Source organism: Ovis canadensis, chromosome 1 (genome assembly GCF_042477335.2).
Source record: "Ovis canadensis isolate MfBH-ARS-UI-01 breed Bighorn chromosome 1, ARS-UI_OviCan_v2, whole genome shotgun sequence".
Taxonomy (NCBI): Eukaryota; Metazoa; Chordata; class Mammalia; order Artiodactyla; family Bovidae; genus Ovis; species Ovis canadensis.
The window spans coordinates 254,244,780-254,260,267 of record NC_091245.1 but is presented as its reverse complement, the minus strand read 5'-3'; the positions used below and the strand labels follow the sequence as shown (position 1 = coordinate 254,260,267).

The window sequence follows — 15,488 nt, the reverse complement described above, 5'->3', positions numbered from 1 at the left end:
GATTCTCTGCAGTGGATTCCAAACAACCAATGTAGTGTGCAATTCTCCAAAGACAGTGCCCAGAAATAAAAACAGCTGTGGTTTATTGGACTGCACAGAAACTCCAGTTTAATCTTCACAGTAATACAAGGAAATATGTATTAGCTTCATTTTTACAAAAGTAGAAACTGTGGCTCAGAGAGCATGGCAAGGTAACATGCCCAAGTTCCCACAGATAGAGGATGACAGAAGTAGGCTATGAACACACACTGAAAGACTTCCAAGTTGTGTCTTTTCCCTGCCCACACTCATTGCAGCTAGAAGGGGCTTCCTTATGGTTGAAAGGATTGGTCTAGGCTTGAGCACATAAGAGTAGAGGGTGCATTGGCACTCTGACCCATTGATAGTAATTTCATTAACAATGTACAATCAAGAATATTAAGTATAAAGATACTTATAAAAATACTAATTCCCATTTCCCCTCCCTGGAGACTGGAGACTATGGCAGGTAAAAGCAAAGGGCTGTCAATGGACAGGATGGAGAGGAGGCAAAAGCCTGGCAAACTCGTTTCTGGCCTCCATGACGGTATCAGAGTCAAGTGATGTTTTCTCTAACATGTTTGCAAATATTTGAACTGAATTTGCTGCTGTAGCAGGATCCTGTGGTTAGAAGCAGATGAATTGGGATCCAGGGCATAGCTTGGCCACCTATCCCTCTTGACCTGGCTTTCTCTAGGTCTGAATGCCTCACAGGAAGTCATTTGTGTAAACGTGCTCTGTGACCCATTATCTGGCTCTTTTTATTTTTTTGGCCTTACCTTGTGGCATCCAGAGATCTTAGTTGCCCAACCAGAGATTGAGCTCTCCCTGCTTTCATTTAAAGTGCTGAGTCTTAACCACTGGATCTTGTGAAAAGTCTCTACAAGATCTGGCTCTTGGCATCACTAAATCATTACTGTCATGTCTACACTGCCCAAAGCTCTCAGTTAGGATATTGATCTTCCAGGTTTTTTTCTTCTCCAAAATCAGATGCCTTTTATGAATCTAAATATCTAAAGTAAAGATTTATTTAGGGTCCTTTTTTTCTCCTTTCCCCCCTGTGCTCTGAGCTCTTCACTGATTCTCAGTACCATCGCAGGCATTGAAGGTCTTGATTTTTTTTCACACAACTTCCCCTTTACCACCTCAATGTGCAAAAACAACAGCTACCAGAGCACTAGGGGGTTTCCTATCAACCTGTCAATCATATTGACACACACAGCAATGGGGATATTTAAGGAAACCATATTTAACCCAGAGAACAGTGTCACAAGATCTGAAATCCATAAGGAAAAAAATATGAAACTGCTCTTATGTATCCTTTCAAAAGGAGCTATCTTGTTTATTTCCTCTTACTACTAGCTAATGTTTCACATAAAGTCTAGCACTCCTGATGCTGTGAAACCAGCTTGTCTTTCCTCAATGTCCAGTGGAAGAAATTGACCCTGAAAGGTAGAGCTAGTATAAGTTGGTTGTAAAATTGAAATGAGATCTGGAGGAACCTCTTGGATTTGAGTTAAACTGCTTTCCCTTCCTTCAAGAAAGAGACATGTTTTAGCACAAACGTGATTTTTTAAGTATGTGGACAAATATCTGATGTGTACACATTATGGCACATCTGAAGGAGATTCCACAAGGAACTGAGAACACATCTACAAAACTCAAGAGAATAAAAGGTACCTTGAGTGTAAAAGGAGGCTGTTGCTCTGACTTCTTGTTTCTCAAAGCTATGTAGACTATCAGGACGCCTCCTCAGCTTGTGGTTGTAGAGGTTGTTACCATGGGTTTTTTTTTTAATGTTTATTTATTTACTTGGCTGCACTGGGTCTTAGCTGCGGTACTTGGAATCTTCAATCTTCACTGCAGCTTGCAGGATCTTTAGTTGCAGCATGCAAACTCTTAGTTGCAACACATATGCCAGAGAAACGGCTAAGTCACTTCAGTCGTGTCCGACTCTTTGGAAACCTATGGACTGTAACCCCCCAGGTTCCTCTGTTCATAGGATTCTCCAGGCAAGAATATTGGAGTAAGTTGCCATTCCCTTCTCCAGGGGATCTTCTGGACCCAGGATCGAACCCATGTCTCTTATATCTCCTGCATTGGCAGGCAAGTTCTTTACCACTTGTACCACCTGGGAAGCCCCTGGGATCTTCAATCTTCATTGAAAATTGGTATCTAATTCCAAATGTAGAACATGCAATATCTAATTAGAATATATCATATCTAATTCCTGACCAGGGATCGAACCTGGGCCCCTGCATTGGGAGCATGGAGTCTTAGCCACTGGACCACCAAAGAAGTCCCAAGGTTGTTAATTTGATAGCAGGGGCATCACACCCTAGCATGAACTGGTCAGTGGTGGGGCATCATTTCTTTGTGGGAACATACATGGTCAGAGTTATGTAGTTGGAGCCCACCTTAGAGTTGAAAAGGCAATAGGACAGAACCCACCTATGCTGCATCAGCCTGCTCATTGCCCACTTTCCCTGATCTCCTCCCTACGTTGGTCCAGGCCTTTCTGTTCCTCCTCTTCTCAAATCTTCTTCTACTCCTGCCCTTCACGCTCTCACACGTGGCTTTTTCAAATCCTCAACTGTATTTTATCAAATGAAAGGATTCAGGTTTGTACACGGTTAGTACAAGCCAAAGTCACGTAGAGTTGGAGAGAGATAACTACTCTTTTCAATTGTCTTATTTTTAATTAATTTTTATACAATTGTTAAAGATTACTTTCCATTTACAGTTATTACTGAGTGTTGGCTACATTCCTCGCATTGTACCCTACATCCTGGTAGCCTATTTACATCTTCCACTCCTCTACCCCTATATTACCCCTCGTCAGTCCCCACTGGTAACTACTACTTTATTCTCTATGGAAAAATAGCTTCTTTTTAGGGAAGGGGAAGAAACTGAATCTTACAGATCCTGACTTAGTTCTATGCTGGGACCAAACAGCATCTGATCCTCACAACATTTCTTTGCAAGAAATCTCTATCCCACTCCAGAGTTGGGGAGACTTGTCTTCTGTGAGGTTAAAAGACTTGCCTAACGACACTCACTTGATATCATGAAGTCTGTGGGATCTCATGAGATGCATAGGACCTCCATATGGGTTCCCCAGGATCTCTGGAGAATCGAGGCCCTCCCACCTTGTTCTGAAGGCCTTTCCTCTAAGGTCTGACCTCAGACTTCCCTCTTCTGGGATCCCCCTCTTTGGACTCTTTTACCAGACCTACCTGCCTCCAATCTAAGGCCAAGCTATGCATGAAGATATGAGTCATCTCCCCTCCCCATCCCAACAAAGACTCCATGTCCAGGCTTTGGCACTTGGTGACTTGCTGTCTCATCAGCCGCACCCCCACCCTCCAGCCAGCTCAATGATATCAGCTGCTAGAAACTCTTTCCTCTCAACTCCCCATTCTGAGCACCTCCTCCTAAGCCCTCTTGATTATTAAGCCCCCAGATTATTCCTTGCAGCTTTATGTCACTGAACAATTAAATGAAAGTTCCTAGGGATCAGGGCAAAGCATAAATATTTATCTAAAAGTTTCCCCAGGAGATGCTAAGGTACAGCCAGGATTGGGAACCATGTCCAGAAACACCTTGCCTGTCAGTTCATAGCGACTTTGGGAGAATAAGATATATAGCAACAGGGAAGGAACATTCAGTTCCCATTTTTCTGTTTGCTTCTGTCAGCTCTGAATCCTGCCCACCCTTCAGCTCTGATAATATGTCTTTGTTCATTGGAAAGAATGCTATAGTCACACCTTTAGTCAGGGAATCAGTCTACAGAGCCAGCTGACTCACCTGTTTATCAGCTGATAAGCCTATGCCTCTTGCTCAGAATATCAAATAAGACAGAGTAGCTAAAAGAGAAATGTACCTCCTTTGGGAACCATTTCTCTGGTTGTGTATGTAAGAAGAAGGATTAGACTCCTGGATGGTAGAGTCTTCCAGATGGAAAGGAAGTTCCAGTCACCAACGTGTTCCTCCATGGTCATTACTAAACAGAGGGAATCTAGCAGTGAGTAGTAGAGAACATTGTCCCTCCCTCTGGCAACTGCCCCCATCACAGCCCCCACCCTCAGAAGAACCCCTCCCCAAAGGGTCTCCAAAGTAAGGAGCTTAATTCATCCATCCAGGTTCAGAGTTTTGGCTCTGACAGTGGTTCCACAAAATATAAGTGGTAGGAGTAAGCTAATCCTATCCATAGAAGGAGATTCTAAATATAAAAAGGAGCTCAAAGTCATGGTGGACCTGATTCAAAGCAGGTACCAGTGTTGATCAGAAATCCAGAAATCAAGAGCAAGCAGAAAAGAAATAAGGTCTTATTTCTGACCTTAACCTGACCCAGCAGAGGCAAGAGGGCATCTAAGAGCCTGAGGCAAAGGCTGGCCAAAACAGGCTGACTGGGCCTCCGGTACCCAAGGGCTCCTGTGGCACACGCAGCAGCAGCTGCTGTCCACATCAGGCAAGACCAGAGCTTTTATTAATACCTCCCACCAGCCAATAAGGCCGGGGTAGACCACATATCTCAGCCACAGCAATAGTCACAGCATGTATGTGATACATTTTTGAGACTAAATACTAGAACCACTCAATTGAAAGAGATTCAGCGACACCATCCCTGCTCAGGATAAATATTATGTTCATAGACTGAGGAAGGGACATTCCTTATTCTACTTTGTTAATATTGTCTGGTTCGTTGGTTGGTTGGTTAGTTGGTTGATTGAGTTTTGGTTGTTTTAACCAGATGCCTTGCCAGGTGCTTCCCAAAATGGAAAAAAGATTTTGTTCTCTGAATGGCTTAAGGTTTAAGATATCCAAACGAGAGCAGTTATTACAACTTCAAATAGGCTTTTGAGTATATTAGAAGTTCATAAAAGGCCATGGGGACAAGATAGAAGGAAAGTCAAAGTCTCTTCCTCCTTCCATATGTCTGGTTTTCTGGTAGCAACATCCAAAAACAGAAGAGCCCTAAGGGTATTTCCTGAAGTCTGGGGATTCCCCACAAATGTCCTCTCCTGAACTAACCTTCTTGAACCACAGTTTTGAAGCTTAATTGTGTGTGTCTGTGTCTGTGTGTCTGTGTCTGTGTGAAAGAGAACTAGAAACACACAATGAGTAAAGTCAGAAAGTGGTTCCGTTATGATTTCTTAGCCAAGGTACTTCCAAGGTGAAAAGACATTTAAGGTTCAGTATTTCCAATGGAAATATAATCTTCCCAGCTTGTAAACCGCTTGAAGACAGTGATTACTTCTCATGAAATTGTATTCCTCATACAGCACCTGGGAAAGAGCTTGGCAGAGAATTTGAGCTTAAAAAATTCTTGATGAATAAATGAATGCATTCGTGGATGGGTGCATGAATCTGTTAACATATGACTATGAGAGTATATCAACATGCTTAGTGAATACACAAAGGTGTAAATGAATACATGAGTAGATGACGCATGCTTGCATTTGCCAGTGAAGGAATGTATGGGGTGTTTGTTCCCAGTATGTGTGAGGCCAACAAAGCCATTGGGCAAGGCATTGGGAAACAGAGGTAACATGCTAGAGCCCTGTTAAGGAGTAGATCCATAGGCTATTCTTAAACCCTCATGAGTTCTTTTCAGCTTCCTGAGGTCACCATGACACTAGCATCAGAAAGGTGCAAGCCCAAGGTGCCAATGTTCATCAGTTCTCCCAGGAGTGAATGGTCAGATCCTAGAGGATTGATCCATACTGTAAACCAACACATTTACCCTGGGAATATAGTTGTTAACAGGACCAAGATTGATGATGGATCCCTATAGACATCTCTTCCCAGCAAGGAAGCAAAGTTAAAATCATGAGTTTTCTTAGGGAGAAGAATCAAGGGAATGGAGGTCAATGGCATAGAACTAGAGAATCTGGTTTCCATTGTCTCCCTACCTGGTGAGAAAGTTCCCAGGGCTCCATTCCTCAGACACAGCAGAAGGCTCTTTAATGAATTCTGCATGATGTACCTCTCCTCTTTTCAGTATCTTTCATTGATTGCCAATTCTCCCATCATGACAAATTGCTTCATGATACACATCTTAGAGTGAATAAGCAAGCAGTTCCATGGATATTGGCCATATCTGAGATGGAAATCTTTGCAAAGAGATTGGAAAGAATTTCTCCCAGGGCTTCCTGGTCTTGAGAGTCACATTTATAAATACTCTCCTGGGGCAGGTAATTCCCTGAGATGACTTTTGGAGAATATTCCTTTATACACTCTTAGCATCCATTTCAGAGGATGACATTTTATGGCCAAGTCTCCAAGTTTGAAGGATACATTCTATTAGAAGTTTACAGAACCCTATACCTTGCTGGCAGCCAGAACTCTGCCTGTTTTTCCAGGATAAAGTACCTCAGAGCAACGTACTGTGATGGGAAAATAACTATTTTGAGACAGCTCCAGGTTTGCCCCCCAGCTCTGCTTTTCCTTTGATATGTGTGTCTGGGCAGGTTATTTAACCTCTGAGTTTCGATTTCTTTAAATAATATTACCTACATTGTAGGGTTTTTAAAATATGGATTCAGTTTTTTAATGTCTGAAAAGTCTCTAATAGTGTTCAATTAAAAGTAGCAATTGGCTATGACCACTTGGATAGGACAGAGCTCTCTGCTTTGCTTCATGTGGTTCTTCAGTTCTGTTCGACCAGAATTACCCACCCTAGTGGCCTCTCCCTCTAGAAGACACAAGAACTCATTTGTCTTCCTTTTATAAAGTTCATTATGCTTGTAGTGAACATGTTTGATGACCATCTTTCCCCACTTTGGCATAAGCTCCATGAGGGCAGAGACCTGTTAATTATTGTCATCCCTATGTCTAGTCATGGGAGGGGGGGTTCATTCAGTAAAAACCTGTTGCTAAGACTCACTGCACTTTAAGGAGGCACTAGAAACCACTTTAGAAGTGTCTGGAGGGGAGGTCATTGCAAGAGAGTCCCCAGAGGACAAAGAACTTCCACTGATTCCTGGAAAGGGAACTGCTGATAAACTGTGGTTGTGCTGAAAGACCTGAGATTGATATAATCAACAGCTCACCATGACCTTAATAGTCCCTTTGGGAAGAGGCAATGATACAGTGCCCTTGGTATATCATCTGGTGACTTTGCTTCATTATAGGCTATAAATTAAATTGAGTTTTCTGGAAGTGGACACAACTCTATGAAGCACTGAGCCCCTGTGAAAAGACTAGAGAAGAAAGATGTTTGAACTGGAAGATAAAGCAACCCAGTTTTACTATAAGCTCTATCAACAATTTTTTTCTGTCGATAATATTTAATGTCACCTTAGTCAAGCCATTTCCCCTTCTTGGAACACAGATTATCAGGTTTTAAAATGAGGAGATGAAATATTAGTAATTAATATTCTTAATAGCTAAATTCCCTTGACCCTCCCAGCTCCAATAGTCCATAGTTTTCTCATTCTATAGACATCTGCATGCATGTTTTTCATCAATCAGGGGAGTTTAAGTGATGGTTTTGCACTTTCCACAATTTTGTATCTCCTAACAATGACAAGGTTCACAGTTTCTGGACTTTCTCTGTCTCAGAAGTTTGGTATTGGTTGGTTGTAGTTTCTCAGTGGTATTAAACCAGAGCCTAATCAATCTGGCTGAGGTGGTCTTATCTGTCTGCTGTGTCCCGTCCCTTGTCCCACAGCCATGCTGCAGGCCGTGCGAGCCCTGATGATCGTGGGCATCGTCCTGAGCGTCATTGGCCTCCTGGTGGCCGTCTTTGCCCTAAAGTGCATCCGTATTGGCAACATGGATGACTCCGCCAAAGCAAAAATGACACTCACCTCCGGGATCATGTTCATCATCGCAGGTAAACAAGGAGCCTGGGGATCCCTCTCTCAGATGCACATCCAGGAATGTCAAAGCAAAATCATTCTGGCAGAGAAAACACAGCTTCTCCCTGCTGGGAATAGTCTGAACATGGGTAAAAGCTTTACACACTGGGCTTCAAGATCTGAAATTAAGTCTCAATTACACTCTACAGATTACCACAAGTGCTGAGATCCCTCTTAGCTGCCAGCCTCGCCTCATTATAGGAGATTCTCAACTCTAAGGTAGTCACGTGATTCTATCCCTAAAGGCATTATTCTGTTGAGACTTTAAAAAATGATTATAAGGGAAGAGCCCTTGACATTGTCAGAGGACCAGATTCCAAATATTAATATTTGTACTATTGACCCCTTGTCCTGAGATGGAAAATCTCTTTCTGCACACACACCCATCCTTCCACAAGTAGAGATAAGAGACAGTCCAACTCATAGTGAGAATTCAGTAATCAGTGCTTGAACTGACCATTCTGGTATAGGAATGGAGTATTCTGCAACCTGCCCATCTAAACTCATGTAAGCATACACTGTCTCACAAACAATGTGATCCCTTTAAAGCTGACTCCAGAGTTTTCTTCTTTGCTTGCAGGTCTCTGTGCAATTGCTGGAGTGTCTGTGTTTGCCAACATGCTGGTTACTAACTTCTGGATGTCCACAGCCAGCATGTACACCAGCATGGGGGGGATGGTGCAGACTGTTCAGACCAGGTAACCTCCCTAATCTAGACTCAGTATTTCTCAGTGAACATTGTTGTAAAAATCCGATTAAGCACATATGCCTAATGTGACTGTCAGCGCCTGAAATAGCAAAAATTTATCAGAGGCAACCATGCCATATCATAAATCAACAACGATCTGTAAATTCATAAACTTCATTTCAGTGAAATATCCTTGGTGATATGACTTGAGGCTGATCTGACATTTCCATTGAAATATAGCGACAGTTCACAGTATTTATCTAACACTCATACACAGGCCTCATTGTGGTGGCAATGAAACAGGCACTGTTAACCCAAGCATGTAAATGAGCATCACCCCACATCTCCAGTCAGTGACAGGAACCCAGCTAGGGACAGGGGAAAGCTAGAATAGAAATGAGTGAGGTGTAATATAGGTGAAAAAGTGATGTTTCTTCCTCGTATGGCTGCTCTTTCTCTCATTCATTAACTCATTCATTCTACAAATGTATCAACCACCTGCTGTGGGCCAGGAATCATTCTGAGTTCTTGGAATAACAACAAAGTCCTCGTTCTCATGGGGGTCACAGCCTAACAGAGGGAGATGAAACCTCACTGTAATTTGGTGTTGCAAGCAGAGTAGAACTTTTCAAAGATGCAAGAGGAATTCCAACACCTGTATTCATTTAGCCACTTCAAAGGAATGTATTTCATAGCAAGAAGCAGCAGCAAATTCCTGAAGGAGAAAGATCTTTTTCTAGGAGAGTCATGTAAATATTATACCTAAGTGACCCATCATCTCTGGAGTGGATACGCTTGGTACTTCTCCAGCAACACCATCGTGGAAGACAGATGAATGTGAGCATGTGATAAATCCATTACTCTCTGGCTCCCTGGAACTCCATTCACCATGTGTGTTCCTGTGTTGTTTTGAGAATGGGAAAGATATGATCCCCATAAGGTGCCCTCATCCTCCTTTACAGTCCTCCCATGGTCTCTTGACTACAAGGACAACTAAGAAGCATGCTGATCAACTCATCCTGGTTTCCCTGGGTGGTTGTTTTTGTTGTTCAGTCACTAAGTCATATCTGACTCTCTGAGACCCCATGGACTGCAGCTTGCCAGTCTTCCCTGTCCTTCACCATCTCCCAGAGCTTGCTCAAACTCAAGTCCATTAAGTCAGTGATGCCATCCAACAAGCTCACCCACTTCTCCTGCCTTCAATCTTTCCCAGCATCAGGGTCTTTCCCAACCAATCTGCTCTTTGCATCAGGTGGCCAAAGTATTGGGACTTCAGCTTCAGCATCAATCCTTCCAATGAACATTCAGGGTTGATTTCCTTTAGGATTGACTGGTTTGATCTCCTTGCTTCCCAAAGGACCCTCAAGAGTCTTCTCCAGCACCACAATTCAAAAGCATCAATTCTTAGGCACTCAGCCTTCTTTATGATCCAACTCTCACATAACTACTGGAAAAACTATAGCCTTGACTATATGGATCATGTAGGTCCATATAGTCAAGGCTATATGCAAGAGGTTATAAAAAGCAAGAGGTCTCTGCCTTTTATATGGACCTTTGTCAGCGAGGTCCATATAATCAAGGCTATATGCAAGAGGCTATAAAAAGCAAGAGATCTCTGCTTTTTATACACTGTCTAGGTTTGTCATAGCTTTTCTTCCAAGGAGGAAGCATCTTTTAATTTCATGGCTGCAGTCACTGTCCATAGTGATTTTGGAGCCCAAGAAAGTAAAGTCTGTCACTGTTTTCCTGGGACTTACCCAGTTTTAGCCCTGATAGGCCCAGATCCTTGGAAACTTCTCTGTCACGGGCAAATCAGGATGGTTGGTCACCCTACTTAGAAAAGCCCACCTTGTCTGCAGTGTCTGGATGCCCAGTGTCAGTGCCCCTGCCTGGAAAAGTCACCCACTACCGGGGATCCAGGGCTAATGCCCACCATTGCTCTCTTACATTATCTCCTTAGAACCTGCCCATGTCTCTTGGACAGGTAACTTCAGAGATTTTTGTTCTCAGATAATCCTGTTTGGATATAATTGACAAGGAGGAAGGTCACCAGTTTTACAGTCAGACCTCCACAGGTTAGAATTTAATGTGGGCTGGAACAGAAGCAGCATGAGGGTATGGTCAGTATCTATCTTGTTCATCCCTCTGTTCCAGTGCCAGGCAGTAGGAGGCACACAGTAGGAGATCAATAAATACTTGTTGACCAAGTAAGTAAAGAAATGAATGAAGAAATGAATGGTCTCTTCACATTAGGTCTTTCAAAAAACAGCATCCATGCTCCTACTGGCGTGGATGGTTACCAGGGTTACTTGAGTTAGAGATGATGAAAGCTTCTTGGTCCACAGTAAGAACTCAAGAGACCAAAATTCCTTCTGAAATAATAACTTGAGACTGATCTCATATCGCTCAAACTTCCCTTACCAAACCTTCAAGACACTTCCCTTTGCCAATAGGAAAGAAGTAGAATTTTCCTGAGGTGTTTGAAATTAGAGACTCACAGTGAATTCTATGCCTGAGTGATGTTAAGGGCATAAGAATCTCACAACTGTTTTGCTGAGTAGCTTCAGTTCCAATTCTGATCTCAGAGCACCTGATTCAGTGTGACCCAAAGGACTGTGTGTTCAGGGGTGGGCTGGAGTAGGTGGAATCCGAAAGTAGGGATAGAGAGGATGAGCATGGCCAGGTTCACAGGGTAGAGCCTGGGCAGTTGAGTCAGCCACATTCATAGCCACTGTCTCCCCACCCAGGTACACCTTTGGTGCAGCTCTGTTCGTCGGGTGGGTTGCTGGAGGCCTCACGCTGATTGGGGGTGTGCTGATGTGCATCGCTTGCCGGGGTCTGGCCCCCGAGGAAACCAAGTGAGTCTCCCCATCCCAATGTAATCAGATATTTGATCCAAGTCCATTTTAACATATCATTTGCAGTCAGAACGATCAGCGTATGTATACAGAAGAATGCTATTGACAAAAGGATCGTGAACCTTATCTTTTATGGGGAAGCCTAAAGAACAGAACAGGAATATGTCAGCCTGAGCAAATTTAGAAGTGACGCTATCAAAGGAAAAACGAAACAGCCCTCTAGGCTGTCCCCCAACTCCAGTACTCTCATAAGTCGATGATTCTCAGCTGGGAGCAATTGTACCCACCTCCCCACCTCTCCCCACCCCCTACCCCTGCCCTGGTCCCCAGGAGATATTTGGCAACATCTAAAGACTCTCGATTGTTACAGCTCTGGAGTGGAGGGTTGAGTGATACTGAAATCTGGTGGGTGGAGGCCAGGGATACTGCTAAACATCCTGCCAAGCACAGGACAGGCCCCTACACCAAAGATTTTCAGTTTCAGAACATTAATAACACTGTTGCTGAGAACATCTATTGTACTTTTCTCACTGGGACTGGGATTGGGAGACCTGGCTTCATCTGGTTCTCCTGCTTACCAGTCCGGGGACCCCTAGCCAGTCATCTGCCTTCTCGGAGCCTTTGTTACCTCATCCACATACTGAGCAGATTAGCAGAGATGGATTGCTCATATGTACTGATCAGCTTACAAATTCTATGATTCTTTGGCATAACCATGTTCCCCTGCACATAGTTTCTGGTTCAGCTTCATCTGAATTGATGAACAGATGGAACTCACTGGTCACTAATCCCCAACTCTAATACGAAGCAAGAAATTCTGCTCCACTGCAGAGGCTGAAAAGCCAGTGTCTCAAAGCCCAAAACAGCGGCTGTCTCAGTTTACCTAGGACTAAGGGTTTCCTGGGACACTGGACTTTCAGTGCTAAAAATCAGACATCCTAGAGAAAATGGGTAATTTGTCCTGCTACCAAATACATCTCTAGTTGCTCATAGAGTGTTTCTTTTTCTTTCAGCTACAAAGCCGTCTCTTACCACGCCTCAGGCCACAACGTCGCCTACAGGCCTGGAGGTTTCAAAGCCAGCACTGGCTTTGAGTCCAACACCAGAAACAAGAAGATATATGATGGGGGTGCCCGCACAGAGGATGAGGGACAGTCTCATCCTTCCAAGTATGACTACGTGTAGCCCTCCCCCCAAGTTACCCGGGCAGGGGCAGAAGAAACCCCTCGAGATCTCACCCCAAAACAAGGAATTCTACCTTGATTTCCCATAGCTTTTGACTCACAGTTGGAAGTTAGAAAGCCTTGTTTTTCCCTGTGGTGAGGCCAGATGGTCTTGGCTACATGCCTCTGTCTCTAACTGTTCCATCACAAAACAGCTGAGTTATCATATGGCACTAGAGGCTAGAGCCCACATCTGCCAGTCCTCTTATCTTTTTTTTGACATAAGCTTTTTAATCTGATGATAGAATATGGTTTGAATTCCTATCAATCACTTAGATCACTTAGGCAAAATGTCTGTCCTCCTTCTAGCTGACAGCCCATTGATGATCTATTTCCCAGCCCATCCCTCAGAACAATTCTGAAAGGAAAAAATGAGTCAATCAAAAGATACCATTTTCTACTATTTCATTTTTGCCTCCCCTTCCACCCCCAGCCCTCACTTGGCTACTAACAAACACTGCTTGAAGAAGAGATAGGGAGAGGGGGAAATATTTATCATATCTGCAGTTCATTATCTGAGTTTTCTTACACTGTGATCTTAAACATTACTTGGGCCAAAGTGATTTCACTTGGAGGAAACCAACATTTCCACCTCTGCTAATATCTGCTGGACTCCCCACTGCATGTCCTCTTTCTGTCACAGGCCAGAAAGTCTCTGGAGGAACAAGAAAAGGATTTTTTCTTTTTCCTTTTTATTTTTTTGTAATCTAAATATATTTGGTATTCTAAATATAGTTAGAATAAATAATGTATTAGTGAAATGATACAGTGTCTCTGTGAATTAGCCTCACCCCTGCACATGAATAGAAGAAAACGAAAAAATAATTGCTTTGATGTTGTCTGTATTGTACTTGGTAAAATCACATTGAAGTCTGAATTTCATGAAATGCTCGCTGATCCTATTTCTTTCCCTTTGAGGTCTCCTGGACTCTGGTTATGGATGATAGAATCAGTGTAATCCATGTAAAAACCAAATAATGGGACACAGCAGGTCCTAGGAAGTGAGTTGAAACTAGTTCTATTTTGAAATGTGATGAGCCTGAATATAATGCTTCCCAGTGACATGCAGCCACACTCACAAGCCTACAGGCCGCTGAGAGTTGAGGGTAGCACTTACTTGCTGTTCCCTGAATTCACCTCCACTGGTTGGACCATTAGATGTTCAAGAACTCTCTGCAGCGACCCACCTTCCCTGCATTTGTGTCACTGCTGCCAAAAGCCTAACCTCCTTCCTCCAGGCCACCAGCATCCCATCCCAGCACCAGAGCCAGAACAGGCCCCCCAGGGAACTGTGGTAAGGGTACTCTCTCAAAACTACCTAGTCAGGCAGCGGCACTGCCACTGAGGGAATCTGACCAGTGGGTTATTATTTGAGGGGGTGGGGGAGGAAGCCCTCATGCCAATAGTGCATGTGAAAGTGGCATCCAAGGAAATAAGGAATATTCCTAGGCGTCTTCAGGACTGAAAGACTATGTTCAGGGGAACTCCAGACCATGGCCCATTAAACAGAGAGGAATCATGTTCACCAAGAACCCAAAGAGTCAACCCAGAGACCCTACTCACTGAGCCATGCATGCACGTGTTCTCAGTTGCTTCAGGCGTGTCTGACTCTTTGCAATCCCATGAACTGTAACCTCCCCAGACTCCTCTGTCCATGGGATTCTCCAGGCAAGAATACTGGAGTGGGTTGCCATTCCCTCTTCCAGGGAACCTTCCCAACCCAGGGATCAAACCCGGGTCTCCTGCATTGCAGGCAGATTCTTTACCACTGAGCCACTGGAGAAGCCCTCTCACTGAGACAGCAGTGTTTAAAGACCAAATCAGTACTCATGAAACTCTAAGATGGGATAAAGAATGGACAAATAAAAGCAGGATGGACCTAGAGATGATCATACTAAGTGAAGTAAGCCAGAGAAAGACAAATATCATATTCTGAAAAAATGATACAAATGAACTTATTTACAAAACAAAAACAGACTCAGGCTTAGAGAAAGAATTCATGGTTACCAGAAGGGCAGGGTTGAGGGAGGGATAGACTGGGAGTTTGGGATTGACTTGTACACACTGCTATCTTTAAAACAGATAACCAAAATGACCTATTGTAAAAAAAAAAAAAAATTTAAAAATTTAAAAAATTAAATCAGCAAATGCATGCACACCAAAAAAGTAGGGGTTGGGAGAGAAAAAGCTGAGCAATGTAAGAAATGGAGATTGTTCAGAGTCTTCAGGGTTGGCATTGAAGGCCATGGGCGCAATCAATTCTCTCTCCCAAAAAGGGCAGAGTCTTGGTCAGTTCTGAGGCCCTGAGGTGTGGCTCTTTAATTAGCATGTTCTCTATCAACACTGAATTGTTTGAAAGCCTCCATGTAGTTACAGTATGGTTTGTAATTTTTTTTGTTGCTCTGTCTTATTGTATATTCATTTGAGTATTGACCTGCATGTTTTGTTACTTAAATATTAAAGATACTGTTATCTCACTTTCGAACAGCTTCTGCTCTTTTTCCCTAAGCTTCAGAGAGTGGAGTTAAGAGCCTCAGCACCTCAAAGCTGAGCGCATCTCCCTGGGGTGTTCTGTTTGCAGAATCCATGTCTTCTCCGCAGCAGCCGGGCTGCCTGGAGGTCGGCCAGGTCTGCCCCAGTCCAGTTAGTAGTTTCTGAAGTTTGGGAAGCCTGAATGAAAAGGGATTCCCAGAGCTGCCAGGCATGCAGCATGGGTCCAAAAACCAAGATTAGCTTGTCTGACCCTGAGTGCACCAGCCTGGATGTCTAATGTCATCAATCAGCCTTGGAGCTAGTAAAACAAGACACCCAGTGCCTGTGCCCTGATGACATCAAG

General features: G+C 43.5%; 1 protein-coding gene across 2 annotated transcripts in view; it reads left to right on the top strand.

The window, feature by feature from the left end:
• Nucleotides 1–15,137, top strand: part of CLDN18 (claudin 18) — a 28,451-nt gene extending 13,314 nt beyond the window's left edge. Inside the window, exons 2-5 of one of the 2 annotated variants that reach the window (XM_069564761.1) lie at nt 7,694–7,858; nt 8,464–8,581; nt 11,319–11,429; nt 12,443–15,137. In XM_069564761.1, coding sequence (XP_069420862.1) covers nt 7,694–7,858; nt 8,464–8,581; nt 11,319–11,429; nt 12,443–12,614 — 566 coding nt within the window. In that variant the 3' untranslated portion in view covers nt 12,615–15,137. The remainder of the gene's footprint in view (nt 1–7,693; nt 7,859–8,463; nt 8,582–11,318; nt 11,430–12,442) is intronic. The other variant, XM_069564762.1, reaches the window with a different exon arrangement.
• The last annotated feature ends 351 nt before the right edge of the window (nt 15,138–15,488 follow it).